This window comes from Melospiza melodia, chromosome 16 (assembly GCF_035770615.1).
Source record: "Melospiza melodia melodia isolate bMelMel2 chromosome 16, bMelMel2.pri, whole genome shotgun sequence".
Lineage (NCBI taxonomy): Eukaryota > Metazoa > Chordata > Aves > Passeriformes > Passerellidae > Melospiza > Melospiza melodia.
In genome coordinates, this window is record NC_086209.1 from 5,943,015 (window position 1) to 5,964,278 (window position 21,264).

General features: G+C 43.2%; 1 protein-coding gene across 5 annotated transcripts in view; it reads left to right on the top strand.

The window, feature by feature from the left end:
* HTR2C (5-hydroxytryptamine receptor 2C) overlaps positions 1-21,264 on the top strand; it is a 222,670-nt gene extending 201,406 nt beyond the window's left edge. For 4 of the 5 annotated variants that reach the window (XM_063170468.1, XM_063170466.1, XM_063170469.1 and 1 more), the window contains 2 exons: positions 6,345-6,545; positions 17,596-21,264. In XM_063170468.1, coding sequence (XP_063026538.1) covers positions 6,345-6,545; positions 17,596-18,428 — 1,034 coding nt within the window. In that variant the 3' untranslated portion in view covers positions 18,429-21,264. The remainder of the gene's footprint in view (positions 1-6,344; positions 6,546-17,595) is intronic. The other variant, XM_063170470.1, reaches the window with a different exon arrangement.

Consider the following 21,264-nt stretch of genomic DNA (forward strand, 5'->3'; position numbering starts at 1 on the left):
AGCAGCATCCTCTACTCCCAGCTGTTCAAGCCAAGTGTGGGATGCCAGCAGTGTCTCCCTGGACACTGATCCCATCACCTGCTTTTCTTGCTTGGTGGTCTCTCCATTCCCTTGGCCATCCCATCATCTGAGAGCCCATCCTCTGCTCAGCACCTGTGACAGTGGTCACAGGGGTTCTTGGATGAGGGAAGAAATGAGAACACTGACTCCATGTTTCAGAAGGCTTGATTTATTATTTTATGATATATATATTACATTATAACTATACTAAAAGAGCAGAAGGAAAAGCTTCATCTCAGAAGGCTAGCTAAGCTAAGAATAGAATAGAAAAGAATGATAACAAAGACAGCTGGCTCGGACAGAGAGAGAGAGCCAGCTCTGCCGTGACTGGTCACTAAATCCAAACATCCACACGAGACCAGTCACGGATCCACCTGTTGCATTCCACAGCAGCAGATAACCATTGTTTACATTTTGTTCCTGAGGCCTCTCAGCTTCTCAGGAAGAAAAAATCCTAAGAAAGGATTTTCATAAAAAAATGTCTGTGACAAGCACCCCTTGGGACATTCAAGCCTTTTTGAACTTGCAGCACTGAAGAACAGAATCCTTCTGCTAAAAGTCACCATCATTCTTTGTGTGTAGGTTATGTCCCTGTGCTTGACTGTGCTGGAACATGTGATGTTTAAGGGATCCAGATGGCCTTAGGACAGCCTTCTTTTGCTCTAGGAAAATGCAGACTATAAACTTAAAGGTAAACATAATTTCTCATGTAACTTGATGCCCAGGAGTTGAATATATTGGAAAAACTTTAAATTCCACTCTATTGATGATGAAATCAAAAGGATTGGCAGTGCTGCCCTTGAGATGAGCTGTTGCTTTAGCCAGGAGGCTGCATGTCCCTGAGCCCCTCTCTGGACAGTGTAAACACTGATGGCTGTGGGGGACCAAGCAAAATGTTCTGTACTTCTTGGGCACGATGGAGATTTTCAGCACCCTTGGGTGTGTGACTCTCAGAGGGATATGGATGTCTCTGAGTCATTTGTCTATGTAAATTTGAGGAAAACAAACTAGCAGAGAAGAGATAATGTAGTTTTACACTTCCTGGTGTGGTGTTTCAGACTTAGAAATGCTTTACTTCCTAGATAAGAGAGAGAGAAGAGAAGAATTTAAATTCTTTCATTCCCTTGGGAATAATGCAATGCAATAATGTTAAAACTGGATGTAATTGCTTTCTATTTTTGTAAAGCCTGTGGCATCTATGAACCTTTAAAGTGAACACTGGAAAGTCTGGTTTGTACAAATTTCTTCAGTTGCATCAACGGTGCAGCGGGGGTAAGAAGCAGTGGGAAAGTGTGAACTCTATTCTACAAACCACAACAGTGGCTTTCCCTGGGATGTGTGAAAGAATCTTCAAAAGCAGCAAAACCCCTCAGAAAGTGACAGGTTTGGGGTCTGTCCTGGGCTGCTGTTTGCATTGTCTGCTGCTGCAAGGGAACCCAAGTGAGGGCTGTCATTGCTTGGGGCACTCTGCTCCTTTTGGAATTGCCAGGGAGTTTTCTGAGGCATCTCCTGGATCTTTCTGCTGATCTTCCCAAGGGTCAGAGCACTCTGCAGAGCAGTGGGTCAGTGAATGGCCCGAGCCAGACCTGTGGCAGCTGCAGGATGATAAAGGTGCTTCAAGCTCACTGTGTTGCCCTTTTAACTGCTGGGAGGTTCTGCTTTGTATTGGGATTTATTTACTAAAACTGCTGCCTGTCTTCATTTAATTCCTTAAAGTAGTTAAAAGTGAATTGTAAATACAGTAAATATCAGAAGCCTAAAATGAGGAAAATTACACATATTTTAGTTTTTAGCCAACCCAATGAACATTTTAGAAAAGGATTTCGAACACATAAGCATCTTTAGTACTTATTTTGCACGTGTTAGCTCTGTTTCTTTTATATAAATAGTATATATGGTCTGCATATATGTCAAATGTCATAATGAGACAAAATATATAGTTTTTATTCCTGTATCATTTTGAAGGATGCTTTTTTATCCATTTTTCCATCCCAGTAGATACAAGGCACTGGCTAAACACAACAAATGTTTGCTGAAACCTTTTCCAAATTCCTGTTCATGGCTGGAAAAGGAATGATTCATGCAGATTGCTGTGAGTTTCTCATGAAAAAACTCTTGAAGATACAGAGATAAATTTTACAGAGTTCTTCACTTCATTGTTTTGTAAGCAGGTATTTTGTTGCTGTTATTCCAGATTTGTCCTAGGTGTTATACTAGATTTTCCCAGGAGATATCCTGGAGCAGATTGTAGAAGTACTGAACATGTACAAGAAACAGACATTTTTTCTTTTTCTGTACAACCATTCTCCTACAATCTGGAGTAATTCTGTTTTACCATTTGACTTAATTAATTTTGCTTCCATTTGCTGTGTTTTGGATTGTTCAGTCACCTCCTTCTTCAGTAGCTGGTAATTCTGACTCTCATGCTCTGAACAATGCCAATAGCAGTGCTAAGCAACTCTTTTTACCCATATGCATAAAGCTCTGACAAAAGTGACTCAGTTTCATAGCTGCCATCTTTCTTGATGAAAAACACAAAAATTGTAAGGAACTCTTATCTGACAGCAAATTAACTCCACACAGAGATGGTCTGTGACTGTGCCAAAATGCCTTTGAGTTTCTTTGTTTTTCTGCCAGCAGTCTGTGCTCATCTCAGCTCTTCAGTGACACACAGGAACTGTGGTTTGCTTTTTCCTCCTGGGGCAGGAGATGAAATCCACCTGGGCACCATGACTCCTGGTTAAGTATGAGTGTTTGTCCCATGTGTGCTGTGAGGAACCACATCAACCACAGATGCCAGGAGATGCCATTCAGTCCTAGAGGCTGAGGCAATATGCTGCAGAAGTTTCCTTCCTGCAAGGATTTTTGCATGCTGGTTTTATTCTGATCAGAACCAGAGGCTAGCATTGACCTCAAAGTAATATCACTGCAATAGTTTTCTGTACACTTTTCTCTGTTAATTTGGCCAGTGTCAATTTCTACACCCACAAAATATCTGGAGGCAAAAAAATCTGTGGTTTGATTACATGCTGTGTAAAGAAATACCAACATCTGTTTTGATCTGCTGCATTCATCTAATTCCCTTCAGCACTCTCCTGTCTACCTGTTGACACTTGTCTACCTGCCAGTGCATTAAATATATGATTTTAAGGGCTCAGATTAATTCAAGGTACAAAAATCAGTGTTTGTTACAAAGAATTTGGTTTTTTGCTTATGCAAGTGTTTAGAACTGTTTCTTTCTTGGAGCCAGATTTGGACTGAGATGAATATTTTTCACTGGAAATGCAATTACTATATCTTAGAGGTGCTGGGGTCCAAGAATTCATTTCACTCAGTCATCTGCTCTTCTAAATATAGGGTAATTGCTATTCTTTTTAAATGAAATAAGAGAAAAAAGAACAAATTAGAGAAATGTTACCCTCTGTAATTAGAGTGTTTCTGAGGATAAAATTGTTTTAAAGGTATGACATCGTTAACAGACTTTTTTTTAATCCTTGTTTGCATCTTGGCACAGTCACAGGGCACATTTCCTATGTTTTGTACATTTATTCAAAACAGAATTAGAATAAAGCTGTTTTTCTTTTTTTACAAATTACTGGCTTTGTAGTCTGTGTAGGTGTTTCTCAAAGGCACGCACCATGCTTACTTAAAAATAATTACATTTCGAGCTAGAATATATATTATGCCCTTCCAATTGAGCTACTGTGATGTGTTACAAGCTGCCATTCTACAAATTTCCAGAGTGACATTTTGTTATTGCAGATGATTTTAGGAAACTTCCTGAGAAAGTAAAATGTCTACTTGTGCCTGTTCAGCTGGAAGTGTAATAGAGTGCTCTGGGAGGGGAAGGACTAACAGGATTTGGCATTAGGAGAACTCCCATCTCACTTTTATCCTCAAAAGCATCCCACCAGTTTGCCTGGGCAGTATTGAGGGCAGCATGGCTTGGGTGTGTTGGTGTCTGTGGTTCCTCAGGGCCAGGGCTGGCAGCAGGTGATGTCTGCTGTCCCCACACTGGGATGTGTGCTAGTGCACTTCAGCAGCAGAGGTTCTTCAGGGGGGAATCAGCCACTGGAAGTGTTTGGATAGCTTGAAGGAAGAGGCAAGGGAGGCTGTTCATCATTCAGTAATGCTGGAAAGGTGGTTGCTGTAGAAACCTCTTGCAGGTCTAGCAAATGTCAGCCATCAGACTGTGCCCGCTGCAGCAGCGCGGCTCAGCCCGAGAGGCTCCCACGCACAGGAAGCCTGGAGGCTGGCTGGCTTTTTCTGGAGACACTGGGGGTTTCCTGGCCATCTGCCTGGTGTGGGGAGTAGCCATCAGTGTCACTGTTCCCTCTGCAGAGGCTGCTGCACAGCCATGATCACGCTGCCCAAGCTCCCAGGGACGGCTCTCTCCATCAGGGAGCACTCAGGGCTTTGTGCTCCTGGTTCATCCCAGCCTGAGCACAAAGCTGGCTCTGGCAGCTCAGAGGAGCACTGAGGGGTAAAGTGTGATGCATGTGCTTCGGTGTGTGCTGGCAGTGAGAGCCTGGGGCTGTGCAGGGAGCACAGCTCCCACTTGTGGGATTTCTGACTTGTTCTTCCCCAGAGCATTCACTGAGGCATCACCCAGCAAATCCAAGGTGTGCTTGGCTGCAGCTCTGAGCTCAATTGCAGGCTGATGGCAATGATGTCCTCAGCTATAACAAAGTGTGAAGTGAGCAAGAGGCAGAGAATTTGATCCTAGTGTTATAAAGGGGCTGAGTCATATTTAATCAAGCTCTATTCATTTGTACAGCAGAGGTGCCTTTTAAAGTAAAGATGCTCCAGCCACAAAGTGCTTTACTTAGTTCCCTTTGACAGGAACCTCTCAAATGCTTGCTGCTGTGGATTTCAGTCCACTCACAGTCCATTTAATAGACATGGTGCACACTCCCTGAAATGAGTGGCTTATCTCCCCAGAGCTGAGGTCTGGCTGTGTGGGTTTGGTGAGTACTTAGCACTTCATCCGCTTGTTTCCCACTGGTAAAATGAGCTAATGTGTCCATCTCGTTCTGCTGTGCTCTTTGTGAAAGGTTCCTCGGCTTCTCTGGGACATTTATAATAATTTACTCTAGTTCAGTTAATCTTCGGTTTCTGCATGAAGGTATCCTGGGTCTCTCTTGGCTGGGTAATTTGTTTCAAACTATGATTTCTGACACTAATGTTTCATCCTTTCCATTTGAGATCAGTAGGATGGAGCTGCACCATTCTTAATATAACATTGATTCTACTGAGTGATGATTCTGATCCTTGGGGTAAACTTCAAGATTGCTTTAGACATTCATGTTCTGAATGAAGACACAAGAATATCTCATTATTCAATTATTATGAAGTCTCTCATGTTTTCAGCTGCTATAGATAGTCTTGATTTGTTTTGGTAAGAAGCCCAGAGCTTGGCAGGACATGTTATTGATCTCACACAATCCATTCTGGACACTGACATAGGGATATCATTCACAAATCAATTTTCTCTGAGCTTTGATTTAAGTATCAGTGGCCTTTGAGGATCTTTCTGGGTCACTTCAGCACTGAGTAAACTGTTTAATAAGTGCAGGCATCCAAATGAGCTGTGTACCAGCTGCAGTCAGATGTGGCTTTTGAGTTTGTTCTTTTTTCTAACATAGTTTCTGTAAAGAATAACACCCCACTCTACCTTCAGAACAGTTTTTGAACTCCAGCCACTCAGTCCCAGCTGCTCTTTAAGGAGGCAAGTATTCCTTTGATATCAAGGCACACTGCCTGGGGAGAAAAGGTGAAGTAGTGTCATTTAGCTATGTGTTAGACTGTGCACAAAAACTGTCTGCTACCTTTCTCCTCAGCAGACAGAAACTGAGACTGATATGTCAAGGAAGTTTTAGAAAGGATCTGAATCAAGTTAATGCAAAAAAGTTCTTTGCAATCCATGACAACAATGTGATGAGTGAGTTATAAAGGAATGTAATATTTGATTTTGTAAAGATATGGAAGAAAGGTTAAGAGTGGGAAACAGTGCAAAAATGGTCACTTGCAGGCACTGCCTTTTAGTTACTGGTCACAGAAACCACATGTGTGGGAACTGGCTATGGGTTTATGGAGTGTCCAGAGCCAGGAACTTCCCATAGACAAGTCCCATGAGAGGTTTCCTGTCCACCCCTCATGCACGTGCCCCTTACTGGTGTCACAGACCTAAAATATCCCAACAGTTCCTCAGAAATGATGGCCTAGCTTCCCAAATCACTTCCTTTCCTTTTTTTCCTTTCATTTCTCTTCTCTCTATGTTTCAGATTATGCTTGGCCTTTGCCTAAACAGTTGTGCCCTATATGGATTTCCCTAGATGTGCTCTTTTCAACTGCATCTATTATGCATCTCTGTGCCATCTCTCTTGATCGGTACGTAGCAATTCGCAATCCCATTGAGCACAGCCGCTTCAATTCCCGCACCAAGGCCATTATGAAAATTGCTGCAGTTTGGACCATATCCATAGGTAAGCAACGTGGCTCTTGACTGTGTCTGAATGAATGATAGTGTTGCTCCAATTTTCATTTAGGATTTATTTTTTTTTAAAGAGGATACTCAAATTAATTTACCTGGCCTGCATGCCTGAGTACAATAACTGGAAATGGAAGCCTTTCCTTGCAGCTGGTGGGAGCAGTCATTTTTCAGAGCACCACTGCTGCTGTGTCCCTGTCAAATGTGCTGATAACAGCAATACCAGGACAAGTGGTGCTGTAAAACTGCAGTGTAAACAGAGCAGCAAACAGCATTAGCACAGCCCGGCACGGGGAGCGCGGCCAGCTCGGAGCGCACGGTCGCTGCAGTGGAACTCTCTCGAGGCCTGGTAATGGTCTGAGTGGAGCTGCACGGGGTTGGAGGCAGGCTGTCAGCCAGGTATTGACTGCTCCTGCTCAGCCCTTATAGCCTGGGCTGCTCCCTGCCACAGCTGGGCTGCTGCTGGTACTGAGCTAGCAAGTTTGAAGGTAAATGAGGAGTAGGCATAACAGAAGACACGTTTGTATCACTTTGATAAAGCACAATAAATAAAGCAGCAGTAAAATAGGGAAGAAGACACAAAATGATGGCAAAATGACTCTGTAATACTGAGAATTTTGTGAAGAATTTTTGTTTTGTAGAACTCTTTAAATGTGCTTTAAAAAAGAGACATTTGAGGGCAGGGGCTGAATTGTATGACCACTTCCATTTGCTGTGTTGCCTTTTGTGCTTGTTTAAAATGAAGTCTTACAGGGATTTAACATTTCATTTCTATTTTATGAAGTGGTTTTTGCTTTCAGTGCTGTACTGCAAGGAAAAGCATGTTCCAGGTATTTGAATTTCTGCTGAGTTTTTGCCTGCTTTAGAAGTGGAATATGATTCTGGATGTCTGGGTGCTACAGGGACTGATTTTGAAGAAGCTTGACTTGGGAAAAGGCTATGATAAAAAACAAAAAATTATAAAATAGGGAAAATATACTTTCTCTCCTCATTAATATAACAAGAATATCTATTAGAAACAAATTTTCATGTGTCAGAGGCCTGCTCCATTTCCCCTGGTAATATAATCCACAGTGAAATTGGATTTGGTTTAATCAATTAACTTAGGATTTTTTTTTAATTATTATTACTATTATTTTAAACTCTCTGTGCTCTCTACTTGACATGGGAAAGAAAGCTGCTGAATTAAATACATAAGCAGTCACATGAGGACAAGTTCACATGGGCTTGGTTTGCACAGGCTCAGAGTCAGCACAGAATTTGTGCTCCACGTTGCACTGGAATGCAGAGGGAGAGCTGACAGACACCCCCCCAGGCTGAGATGTATAAATCACATTGCAAAATCTGGGCAATAAAACTGTTCTGCTTGCATTTTTGGAGCTAACTGGCAGATTTCTGCCTGTGCTGCCTTAGATGTTGCTGACGTATCCTTAGAAATTTTGGCTAGTGCTGAAGTGGCTGCCTGCACCAGTGCCTTGAGGAGCAAATTGTGGTTTGGACTTGGGTCCAAGGGATAAAGTAGCTACTTCATGCATGGTTCACTGATTCAGCAGACTGGTAAGGAAATCTGGTGCCTGACCAAGCAGTAAAGACACAGGCCAGTCTCTTCATGGAGTTGTTTGGTGAGGATTGGGCTCATGATGATGGAAAATAGGAAAACTGTGACCTCTGCTGCACCCCAAGGGAGGTGGCTGTACTGCTGTACAGTGCAAACACCTCACCCCTACCCAGCTTCCTCAGGAGATATGTAACCTCTCTGCTTTGGATAGGATCTCAAACAGGTGAAAGAATGAAGCTTAGGAGACACAGCTTGGAAAGTAAATGAAAACAGCACTTTTCCACAAGGCACATGGTTTGTCAGCCCTCCATAAGGCAATGGCTGTTGCAGCTGTTCCCCAGCACCCCAAAGTCTTTAGGAAGAAGCTGTGAGCAGCTGCTGTGTGGGATTTTTGTGGTGCACAGAGCTTTGGGGGGCTGCCCTGGGCAGCACTTCCCTCCCAGGTGCAGCTGTGCCTGTGTGCCCTCCTGTGCCGGGATCACAGCTGGGAGCACGTGCAGCACATCTGGGCTTTATGTTCAGTTTATTCTCTTTGATGCAGCTACTGCTGGCCCAGGAGAGCCTTTTCTTGCATTCATTTTTTTGAAGATACAGGCAGAATCCATTTTCCCCAGACAGTCTGTTCAGGGCACTGAAATGCTGTTAGATTTCCTCTCCAGTGCACATGATACCCTTTTACTTGGGCTTTCTGCAGTAGGGTGCATTAAATGGAGAAAGAAAAGTACTTTTGGTATGTATCTAGTTCATTTTAGCATAACTATTTGTACTTCATAAATGAATTTAGAGATGTGGCAGACAAGTGAAAAAACTGAGCATGGAATGAAAGAGAACTCAAAGTGTATTGTTGTATTGTTGCTGTTTTCTGGTTCTTAACTGCCTTACCTTGGAAAGGCCTGGTGAAATCCTGTGCTCATTTCAGGAGGATGAAATAGGTTAAATGAATTCATCCTCACTTTGGTGTTAAGTGTCACAAAAGAATTTGGGCATTTCTGTTTGTGATTAAACTTCACATTCAAAGCAGTGCTCAAGTGCAGGCTGGTCAGTTTGCAATTCCTAAATCCTGCTTCAGATGAAGAAACTTTTAAATGCGTTCCAGTCAAAGAATCCTGAATTCAGTTTCTGAATCAGAATTCAAAATAAGAAGTAAAAAGCATGTAATTTATCTTAATTCAGTAGCTTTGCATTCCATTTTTCTGAAGTATTAATGCTGACAGCAAAATATAAAAGTGGTTCTTTTGCTCATTGAGCTACAAATTTGTCAAGGTGCACAAGCCTAAACTTATGATTAGGTTTTAAAGTAGGGGAACATAACAGAGTCCTCCTGTCTCTTGACAATTTCTTTGTGAATAGGTCTTTTCCAAAGTTCTCTTTGTTCCAGATAAAAGTACATCACAGACAATTCTCCTGTGCTTTAGCAAACATAACTTAGCAAGATTTTTGTAGTCAGTTAGAGGAAAAGTGGCTGTGAAGGGCTGGCCTTGTAAAAATTAGTTTTGTGGTAGATAGCACTGTGCTGAGGCTGGAAATTAAAACACAGGCAACAGAAATATGCTCACAATTGAAAATGAAAATCAATTTTAGGTGTGAGCCGGCTGGCAGAGTCTTGGTATTGTTTCAAGATTTCAGACTTTGTGTAGTTTCAAAGTTTTCACCAGTAACTTGGGGACTTGGCCATCTCACAGCCTCCTCTGCCCTGCTGTGAGGAGGTGAGTGGAGTCCCCATGCAGGGATCAGCAGTGGTGAGGAGCAGCCAAACCCTGGGAGCACACGGGCTCATACAGGAGAAAGTGTTAATTGGGTAACATTAAAATAAACAAAATATCCCTCTGAAAATCTGAATGAAAGCACTTCACTGATGTGGAGGTACACACATATTGCTTCTGATATGAAAATAACTGAAACATTTTAATTCTGCAGTTCCTTGTGACCCAAATATATGTTAAAAGGCTTCTCCTCTGCTTCCTGGGGTGTTCAAGGTTTGGTCATTTGCTATAGAGAGCTAAAATTACACATGCTGCCAATTTTCCAGCTCACAGTTTCACATCCTCACAAGCAGTGTAACTTCAATTTAGTTCATAAGTGACCAAGATAGGGCTGTCCTTTAAATTTTGCTCTGTGTGTCAGTGCCATAGGCAGATGCCACAAACTGTGTGTGTGTGTCTGTGTGTGTGTGTGTGCACGTTTGAAAACTTTTTCATTCTTTCTCTGACTCATTAATGAGATTATCATTTTGATGTCAGGGAGGTACCTGAGGTTTGTGTGTATGATAAACCATTCAGGTTTAAAAATGAAATTTTAATCCCCATTCAACTTTCATAGTGCTTCATTGTTTTATTTAGGAGATCTATTTATAGAAATATGGAAGAATATGAAAAGTATAAATGTGTGCTGTGAGGATCAGTACACACTCATCTCAGACTAAGTGAACTTACATCTAACAGCTTTTTGTTTCTGCCCTGAGTGTTTGTCTCTCTCAGGGGCTGAGCAGTCTCATGCTTGCAAGCTGCTCTAATGATGTCCTTCAAGAGCCTCCAGGTACCAGCTGAGCCTTCTCCTCTCTCACTGGAGACAATCCTGGAGTGGCACCACTTATCCAAAAGGAATTGTGCTCCCCTAGGGCAGGGGGATGTGCTGAGGGCAGGTGGTGCATGGAGACAAAGGGGGCCTGGAACAGCGCTCAGAGCTCCCTGAGGTCACAGCTCCAGAGCACATGCAGGGTTCTGGTTTGCATTTCTGCCCATCAGTGTCTCTGGGGCCAGGGGCAGCCCAGCAAGGCATTTCCATGGCTCCTGTGCTGGTGGGATGTGTTTGCTCCTGGCACCCTTTGCTCTGTGCTGGGCTGGAGCTGCTCCTGGCAGATCATGCTTTGGGACAAGACCAAAACCCCAGCAATTTCTTTGCAGGCTTCAGGTTAGCACAAACCTCTGAACAGATTTCATGGGAAAAGGGCAAACCACTGCTGATAAAGAAGACAGCCCATGGAAGGTCAAAAATATGTTCATCTGGGATTTTGCTCAAACCTTTCCCACTAAGCAGGCAGGCTCTGTGGCTCATCACTTTGACACAAGGAAGCAGTGCTGAAACCACTGTTACTGGCAAAGCAGAGATTAGATGATCACCCTCCATTTCCTGGAAAAACGTACACATTCCTGACTATGAGCACTGCTTGAACAGAAGGCCAGACACCACATATATTGCTGGGAAAATAGTTGGATGCCTAAGGGAGCTTAATATCTCTCCAGATCTGGGAGATTTAAAATACACTGTATTAATGTACTTTAATTTTTTTTTTTTGCCTTTTTCTATTTGACACTGAATGTCTGACAGGGTATGTTTGAATAAAATTCTTCTTTTGAGAACAGGGATTGTAGTTTGGCCTGTAGGCAGAGGTGCCACAGTGATGCTGATCTGATAATTTTTGTTTGCCTCACCAGAGGTGGCATTAGCATTGCAAGCTGGGCTGCAGGTTGCCTCCTGTGGAGAGGTGGCTTCTGCTCACAAAACTTTTTCAGACCTGCCTTCTGGTCATGGGTGAGACTGAAATATTTGCTTTATGACACTAAGGTGTCATCTGCCTGTTTGCCACTTGTTTGAGTTGTCTACAAAGTTATTTTATCTATAGACATTTTTTTGATTGAGTGCTTGTTCCATGACTCCCAAGAGGGTCATTGATCTCCCCAGCACAGTACCAAGAGTTATCAAGGTGAGGAAGAACATATTGGCTGGTAACAAGCTGAATTCAGAGCATGGGAAGTACCTTGGGATTCCAGGTGATTTCAGGGTGCTTGGATTGGTTTGACCTTGTCACTGGATGTCAGTGAAAGGTTTTGCCTGGGACAGCAGCAGATGGTGACAGTATGTGAAGAATTTGGACAGAAATTAGACTGAGCATCCCACCAGGTCTGTTCCCATGAGCAAGGGGGATGCTGATGTTTGTGTCTCAGGTTCTGCTCCTGAGCATCAGTCCAGGACTGCCTGGGGCAGCCCAGCCCTGGCAGGGCTCTGGTGTGAGCAAGATCCCCATCACCCTCCTTCAAATGCACAGTCAGAAACTGTGCAAACCAAAAGAAGTCATTTAGCAAGATAGAAGGGCAAGTGCGAAAGTAATTTATTTCTTCTGTCTTATACTGTTGTTTGCTGGTTTTCCATCTGGCTCAGGTTGCTCAGTGCTCTCCCAAGGTTTGAGAAAAGGTCAGCAGCTCATCCAGGCACAGCCACTAATGGCTTTCATCTGTTTGCTGTGGGCAGGGAGATCCTTCAAAGTTCATCCCCCCTTTTATCTTTGGCTTTCAACCAATACAAGGCTGGCACAATTGTTTTATTGGAATGGTCAGATAAAACTGGAGCTAATCCAGCCCTGAAGGGGCATTGTTGCAATATTAGTACATGAAAGGCACTGCAGTTAGTCTGCTGAAATATGGGGACAATATGGAATTCTAGTGATTTTGAACACTTCAGAAGCCAACATTCTTCAATATTCCTCTGAAAAGCTTTGGTTTCTAAACCCACTGTCTTTTCTTGCACACTGCAGGAGGCTGCTGGCTGGTGGGGTTTGCTTCTCGCTGTCTGAATGAGAGAAATGTGCAGGAACTTTGTGAGACAGTTAAGGCACCAAACAGATTTGTTTTAGTTTAAATATGAGGTTTATTTTCACGTATGTTTGTTTAAATATGAGGTTAAAGATGTAGATTTGAACATGTAGTGTTCAGCAGTGTTCTTGTTTTTACACTGGTGTATTTGTGGCAGCCACAGACTTGTTTGGCACACAGCTCTCTCTTTGCTATTTCCTTTTCAATTATCTGTAGATGTCAGGAGAGTGGCAGTGAGGTCCAAAGAGCTTTTCCCATGGACACAGCAGACTTTGAATTCAGTGCTGACCCCAGGAGAGGTGGTCCCTGGCCTTCCCAAGCTCACATAGCTGCAGCAAAATGTGACCACTCTTGTATTCAACCTGAGAATTCCACACATGGAAAGTCAGAGTAAACCCATATGCCTCTGTTTTCTTTAGTTAGGTAGTTGTCCTTGGAGAAAACGTGTTCATGTAGAAGAGTGGGAACTCTTGCCTTTTTTAGTGGAAATAGCCATCAAAGACACAGTTATTCAGTAATCTCTGTAATCTCTGTCAGGCTCCTGGGCTTTCACTGAAGAAAACAAGGTATTAAACACAAAAAATAAATTGTTTTTCATTTAAGTCAAAGTATGTGTGAACATAAATTTGGACTTTTTAGCCAAGTTTTTCTCTAGTAAATATTTAATAAATCTGTATTTGTAGTCATTTGGGTTTTGTTTTAATAATTTAAAATCTGTGAAGAGCATCTGTTACTCTGTGCGCACAGTATCATCTCAGCCCCATTTGGTGAACATTTCTACTGGCTTAAGGACATCTTTAAAGCTGACAGGCAGCAGTTAGGACAACATTTGTAATTGGATTTGTAATCCAGAGGATCCTTCTCTCTGTGGCCTCCTGCTGCTCTGACAAACAAGTTAAAGGAGGAAAAAAATCCCATTCACCTTCTCTGCTGTGGTGTAAAGGGATGTCCCGCTCAAGCTGCTGCCTGGCAGAAGGGTGCCCAGAGCAGGGACATGGTTCTTGGCTTACTGGCTGGTAGTGTCTTCTTGGTGGGGCAAATCAGCTGTGCCAGGCATGCTCAGGCTTCAAACAACAGGACCAGGTTTGCTCTGAGGAGCACTGTAATGTGCAGCACTTAAACCTTGCCGGTTTTAGGAGCAGCATTGCCTGTTTTGGGGAATTTGCTGCCACCTTAGTTAGAAAGGGTTATTTGACACAACTGGAAAATGCCTCTGAGGCTGGAGACTTGAGCTCACTACATCAGCCTGATGTGTGTCAGGGAGAAGCTCAGGAAATGCTCTGCACTGGGGCTCAGAGGGCTGCACTGACAATGGACTGTGGACAGCAGGCAGCTTCAGAGCCTCTGGCCTGAGTGGACACTCACCCTCCTGCACTGCTGTGGGGTTTGGTATTCTCTGACCACCTCAGTTCCTAAATTATGGACAGGTAAATCTGCATTGTTAGTGCTGTGGATTGCTTGAGTCAGGTGGAGCTGGATGCCTTCTCTGCACTTGTTCAAAGGGCAGAACTCAAGTCAGGCAGGCATCCATGTTCATCCACATCCAGGAGCCTTGGGAATGCTCAGGGGTGATCAAGGCACCCCTGCTGAAACAGGGCCAGGCTGTGAGCTGTTGTGCAAGCAGGTATTAGTGCATTTAGGATGGTGGTAGCTGTGATTTGCAGTAATCCCCATGAAGGAACCTCCTCTGAAGTGTCTGAGACCTTTCACACTTCTCACTGTGAGTCAGTCCCTGTGCCCAAGGTGGGTACAGAACTGGTTCCCTTTCAGACTCAGTTGTGCAGTGGATTGGTGATAAATCATGTATTAAAGACAAGTTTCAAAGGAGAGGTGTGAGGTGAAGGAAGGCATTAGAGATGAGGGTAGTGCTGCCCCCTGAGCAGTGCTGAATCCAGCTCACAGCTGAATCAAAGCATGTGGCCAGCTCACCCGAGGGCATCTTTCTTCCTACTGCTCTTAATGAGGGGATTTTACCAGACTGGAAGAAAGTGCAAATAAAGACTTAGTGCTCTCTTTCTTCTGTGCATTCTCAGTTTGAAATCTCACTTTCTTATGTGAGAGGTGAGAGATACTTTTCCATTTTTCCACTTTTCCAGCAGCTGCCCCATCATTCCCTGTCATTAAGGCTGAGCTATCTCATGCTCATGCAGAGTTTTAGGCTGCCATCAGTGCTCTTGATTTGTTTATCCATCATAACCCAGAACTAGGTTATTCTTCCCAAATGTACCTTATGTGTGTCACATAAATGTCAGTTTATGTGTGAACATATCCCAAAACCTCATCTCATTTCCCTTGGCTAAAGCAATAACACCAACTTAAATGATGACTACTTCATGAATGAACTTTCATTCATTTTGGAGTTTCATTTCAAAGGTTAGGTGTTACAGAGGGCACTAAAGCATAAAATTATACATGCAAATATAACTCCAGTGTAATGCCATGGACCTAATTTAGATTTCTTCTTCGTGTAGAGAGTGCTCAGTCTAACTTCCACCCTCTCCCAAATGTCTGTGGTTTGATGGAGCCAAGGCATTAGGATGATGTCTAATGATGGGGTTCTGAGGTGAAGGTTATTGCAGTGGCAGGGAATTGGCACAAGGAAGATAGCAGGTAACATGTCAGAAAGGAGGCAGCTGCCTTGCCAAAGGTGAACTCGTGAGCGTTGGCGTGTAGAGGGAAGGAAGAGCAAATCCTGGAACTAGTACTAAACTAAGAAAACACATGCTACAGTCACAGAAGGCATTTATCATTCTTAATTTTCAGAAGAAATTCCATCACTTGATTACTGCCAAATGGTAATTTTCTGGTAATGACAAATTGCAGATGAATTCCCCAGAATCCTGAAAAACACTTATCTGGAGTAGTAAAAATGCCCTGGTTAATCTCTTAAGCATGTAATTCTTCCTGTTAAGAAATTTAGAGTCCCACAGGATTAGCTTTTTGAACCTGTGATGTTCACAGCAACTCCAAAAAATCAATTCAGGCACAACAGTGGCCTCAGTGTTGTTATTTCTTGGGTGGAGGAGCTCAAGGAAGGGCATGGCCAGTCACAGACACAGACCACTGAGGAGTGGTGCTCCATGGCAGCCAGGTGCCCAGAGGGGAGCACAGAATTCACTCTGTTGCTCTCTAGCTGCTCAGGTGTGCAGGGTTTTTTTTTTTTTCTTTAAAAGGGCAAAAAAGAACTTAAATAAAGAAAGATAATCAAAGGCACAGAATGAATTTGGCATGAGGAGAGAGAGTGAATTGAATGGCATCCTTCAGCTCCAAAAGAGATGTCAGACAGGAGAGATGATAACAGGTCTATAAAATCATTTAGAAGGTGGAAAAGGTGACCAGATAGTGATTATTCACTGTTTCTCACAGTGCACGTACAGAGGGGAGTCAAAGGAAATTATCAGGCAGCAAATTTAAATGAGCAAGAAGCACTTGGTTGAGATGAAAAACAGAGAGATTGAGGAACTGAATGCCACTGAGTATTGTGGAGTTAGGAATGAGATGAAGGATTCATCAGATTTATCATGGAGATAAATCTCTCAAAGGTTATTTTAAAAATGAGATCTGGATGCAAATTCTTGCTTTAGAATTTTCTAAGGTATAATGCTTACAGCTGCCCCATTTTGTACCCATTTTGTACCATGGCACTAAACTTCTGGTACTTGCCAAAGATACGAGACAGGACTAGATGAACCCATGATACTTTAACTAGATCTGGCCCACCATGTGTTTTCTGTGCACACAGGTTGTGGCATTCCAAAATATGTTGTTGCTTCTGGAAGGTTTTGGGTCTGTCCTGATGTGGGACTGAGCTTCACAGATCAAGGGATGAAGTTTGGATCCCAGTACATGTGAAAAATATTTGAGTGATGTCTTGCAGATACCACTTTCTGTTTGCACTGAGATTGTGTATGACTCTCCTGAGATCCAGAACTTTGCTTCCATGTGTCTGTGATGCCATGCAAAAGTGGCTCTTTTTCTGTCAGGGTTATTTTAATTACTGTAAGAATCTTGCTCTTGAATCTTCATAGCTGTAGTGCTTTCATAATTTGAAAATTTTTCTCTTTAAAATTTGCTCCTTTCTACCCTATGACAGTGATTTCAATCTACTACCCTCAAACTGGTGGGTATGGAGTGGTCAGCTGGAACACAGCAGAGTGGTGACTGCCTTTGCTATACCCACAAATTCCAATTAATGCTAGAAAAGTAGGAGTTAGGCTGCGTTCACTGAGTCAGCTGTGGAGCACAGCAAAGCTGCTGCTGTTCCTGGAGGAGGGTGTCCTGCCCTGGAGCTGTGTTCCCAAGAGTGTTGTTGGATGCTTCCCTGTCACCTGGAAGCAGTAACTGTGACGGTGTTCACAGGGGCCAGAGGATGAGGGAAGAGACGAGGATCTAACTCCATGTTTCAGAAGGCTTGGTTTATTATTTCATGATATATATTATATTAAAACTATACTAAAAGAATAGAAGAAAGGATGTCATCAGAAGGCTGGCTAAGAATAGAAAAAGAAAGAATTATAACAAAGGCTTCTGTCTCGGACAGAGAGTCTGAGCCAGCTGACTGTGATTGGCCATTAATTAGAAACAACCACATGAGACCAATCACAGATGCACCTGTTGCATTCCACAGCAGCAGATAACCATTGTTTACATTTTGTTCCTGAGGCTTCTCAGGAGGAAAAATCCTAAGGAAAGGATTTTTCATAAAAGATGTCTGTGACACAGTAACTTCTCTTCCAAGCAGCTTTATTCCAAGGCTTTATTCCAAAGCTTTATTCCAAAACTTTATTCCAAAGCTTTATTCCAAGGCTGAATGCATGCAGGACCTGCATTGTCTCTGCTGCCTCTTTGGAGCCCGGTCTCCAAGGGTAACAATCTCCTTTTTGGTTTCATTTTCCTAGGGATATCCATGCCTATTCCGGTCATTGGTTTGCAGGATGACTCCCGGGTGTTTGTAAACGGGACCTGCGTCCTGAATGATGAGAACTTCGTCCTCATTGGATCCTTCATGGCGTTCTTCATCCCCCTCATCATCATGGTGATCACGTATTGCCTGACTGTCCAGGTGCTGCAGAGACAGGCCACGGTGTTCATGTGTGGAGAGGTGCCCAAGCAGAGGAGGAGCAGCGTGAACTGCCTCAAGAAGGAAAACAACACAGAGAACATTTCAATGCTTCACAATCACGAGGGGGCCTCCCACTTGAACTCCCCTGTCAATAAGGAGGCGGTGCTGTTTCGGAAAGGAACGATGCAGTCCATCAACAACGAGCGAAGAGCCTCCAAGGTCCTGGGCATCGTCTTCTTTCTGTTCCTCATCATGTGGTGCCCGTTTTTCATCACTAATGTCATGTCTGTGCTTTGCAAGGAAGCCTGTGACAAAGACCTGTTGAGTGAGCTGCTGGACGTGTTTGTTTGGGTGGGGTACGTGTGCTCCGGGGTCAATCCCCTGGTGTACACCCTCTTCAACAAAACCTACCGCAGGGCTTTCTCCAACTACATCCGCTGCCAATACAGGCCTGGCAAAAAATCAGCCCTGAGGCAGAACCAGTGTCTGAACGTGACCTCAACAGCTTTGTATGGGAAAGACCTGACTTTAACCAGTTATAGAAATGGCAATGAGTTCAATAGCATGGAGCTGGATGAAGCTGAGGAGGGCCTCGAGATGCAACCAGGGACTTCAGAGCTCTCCATAAACAGCTGTAATGTTGTAAGTGAACGAGTGAGCTGTGTGTAAAAGTGACTCTCACAGACCTTTGCTACGGGGTAGCTGTAGCCAAAATATATTGTGTAAAAATGTAAGTGTTGGTCAAAGGACTATGTAAATATTGCATTCTGAACAAAGCTTTTGTTTTTTTTAAAGAGAAAAAAGAATTGTCTTTCCAGTCCAGTACTTAAAGTAATATATATTAATATACTGCAGTGAAGTTTAAGGTTCTATATTTACTGTTAATACTAGATCAGAACTATTAGTTACTTTGCATATGTCATGGACAAAATGTTTGAATTCTTCTTCCAGTGCATGAACAAAAATGCTGAATATTTATCTCAGGTGGAATTTGCTGGAGTCCAGAATGGCACGTTAATAGTTATATATCAAATACATGCTATTAGACTTGGTCAGTAGAACTTTCTTTTTCAAGTTGACAGTAAATATATACTTTAAATCCTCACCCCTATTTGTGCCGTGTAAAGACTTTGCAGAAACCTGGCAGAGAGACATCACAACAGCGTAGTGGCCGTGCAGGCACCTGGCCAGACATGTCCTGTTAAGTGTAGTGGCTTCTGCCATGCTGGGTCAAGCTTGCACTTCAAGGGACCTTTGTTAGATTCTGGCTCCCTCTCCAATCCTGCTGTTTTCTTTCTGTCCCTCAGGAGGCTCTGGCTCCCCTAAGAGAGGCAGGGAATGTGGTTTTGCAGTCCTGGCTGGGATCACTTGGGATGGAGAAGAAGTGTGAGAAGTAGAGTGATCCCCAGTTATCTAGTTCAAACATCCAGTAAATGGATGTTAAAAAGCCTAGGATTCATTAAAAACCCTCCTCTGGTCTTGCAGGTAACCATCAGCTGTGGGGTGGAGCAGGCTGTGTGGCCAGCTCTGCCTTCACAGACTGCTGGAGGACCAGGAGCTTTGGCCTGTCTGAAGAAAAGCACTCTGGCTTTGGAAGAGCCCAAATCTCTGCTCTTCTCACTCCTCACATCTAGATATTCTTTAGCTGTTTTGCCGTTTGCTTTTATTTTCCAGCCCAGTGCTGGTGACAGGACAGTGCTTTGGGCACAGAGCAGAAGGTTCTCTGTGTGTGGTGCTGGCCAGGGTCAGGCTGTGAGCAGCAGGATGTGCCTGCCTGGGGAGTGCTGGGACAGGAGTGAGAGAGGGTCCCTGCTCCTGTCTCAGGAGGGGCTGGGCAGAGCTGAACACAGCATGTGACTGGAATCATTTGCTGGTGACACTGTTCTAAAGCAAATGGTGACCAGGGACAGCAGGGAAGCAGACCTGGAGCTGATCTGCATGGAGTATGAATCTGGAGTAACTTTAAAATTTGATTTATTCCATTTTACTCCCAAACTAAATTAGAGTATATCATATTAACACCACTTACATCTTTAATGAAAGCATCCACATTGGGATTGAATGTATTTTAAGTAATCTGCTTTTAATACACACCATGTATAATTTGAATTAATTTTCCTCTGCATTCCTGTGTACACAAACCCTCCAAGGCACTGTGTCTTTCTGGCACTGTGCCTCTGGGGTGATGCCTCTCATGCAGATTTCCTTACGTGGAGTATTGTCTAATGGCAGATATCACCCATAAAGTTTTTATATCTTCATTAACTACTACACAGATGCTGCAGTGCCCATCTAACATGGATGCGTTTAGCATCACTGACAGCCTCTGACTAAGATAATTGTCAGAACACAGAAGCTTACACTAGGCATGGATAAATCACATTTTATTTACATGAATTGCTTGTACTCTCAGCTTCCTGTGTTCATTCCATTAAAACTAACTTGTAGAAGAACTGGAAAATTCTGCCAGTGCTTGAGGTGCTGTTGCATGGCTGTGTGCAGCTACAGCCTTGCTGAGGCCACTACTGAAACACAACATTTGGGCTGTATCTGCTGCTGGGTTTATCCCAGAATGATGCACTGAAGTTGATCATCCTCTCTCCCTCATCCCCTCCTGGGATAAATCCATAGTACTTCCCTGCAGGCAGATGAGGTATCCCAGTGCAGAGTGCAGAGCTGCTCCATGTGCCAGCCTGCAGATACCACCATGGGCTTGAATACTTGGGAATCCACTTGCCTCTCCAAAAAGGTCAAGTAATCAGCAGGAAAAACACTGGCCAGAGACACAGTTGCACCTTCAGCAACTGCCCTTTACCCTGAGTCAGATTTTATTATCTCAAAAAGTACAGAAAAATCAGAAAAATCACAGTGCATTTTAATTTTTTCCCCTTTCAGTGAATTTATAGCACATCTCTTCCAAACATGTATATGTGTGTATATATATACACACACGTGTGAGTTTGTACTTATATATATACACACATATATCTATCTTTCAGAACCAACCACAGACTTTGAAAGCATTTAGCAATAAGTTGAATTACAGTAGCTTCTAGCACATGTGTAAGTTGTGTGAATAGCTCATTTTCCAGCTGGAGCTCATTGTAAGTGTTCACACAGGCATTGTCTTTGCATGGGAGCCTTCATGTTTCACCCTTGCCAGTTCTGTTGTATGGGCAAAAAGGGAACCTGCTATATTTGGATGTAAATAATGAGAATTGAACAGAGAATTTTCAGAATTTTTATAAGTGTTTTTAAAAAAAATTCAGCACCAGAACTGTAAATATGCCAACCTCAGCTGGACCTGTTCTGATGTCCATCTCGTGTCTGGATGAAGAGCCAAGGGGACTGACTGCCTTACAGCGCCTGCGTTCCTCCCAGCCAGCAGGGGAGAACATTTCTCTGAATGGTTAAAAACTGTCACCTACCCAACTTTCTTTGGGTCATTCACATCAGGGTTTTGTGATGCTGCTATTAATTTATTAAAGAAAGTTTGTTGGTTTAA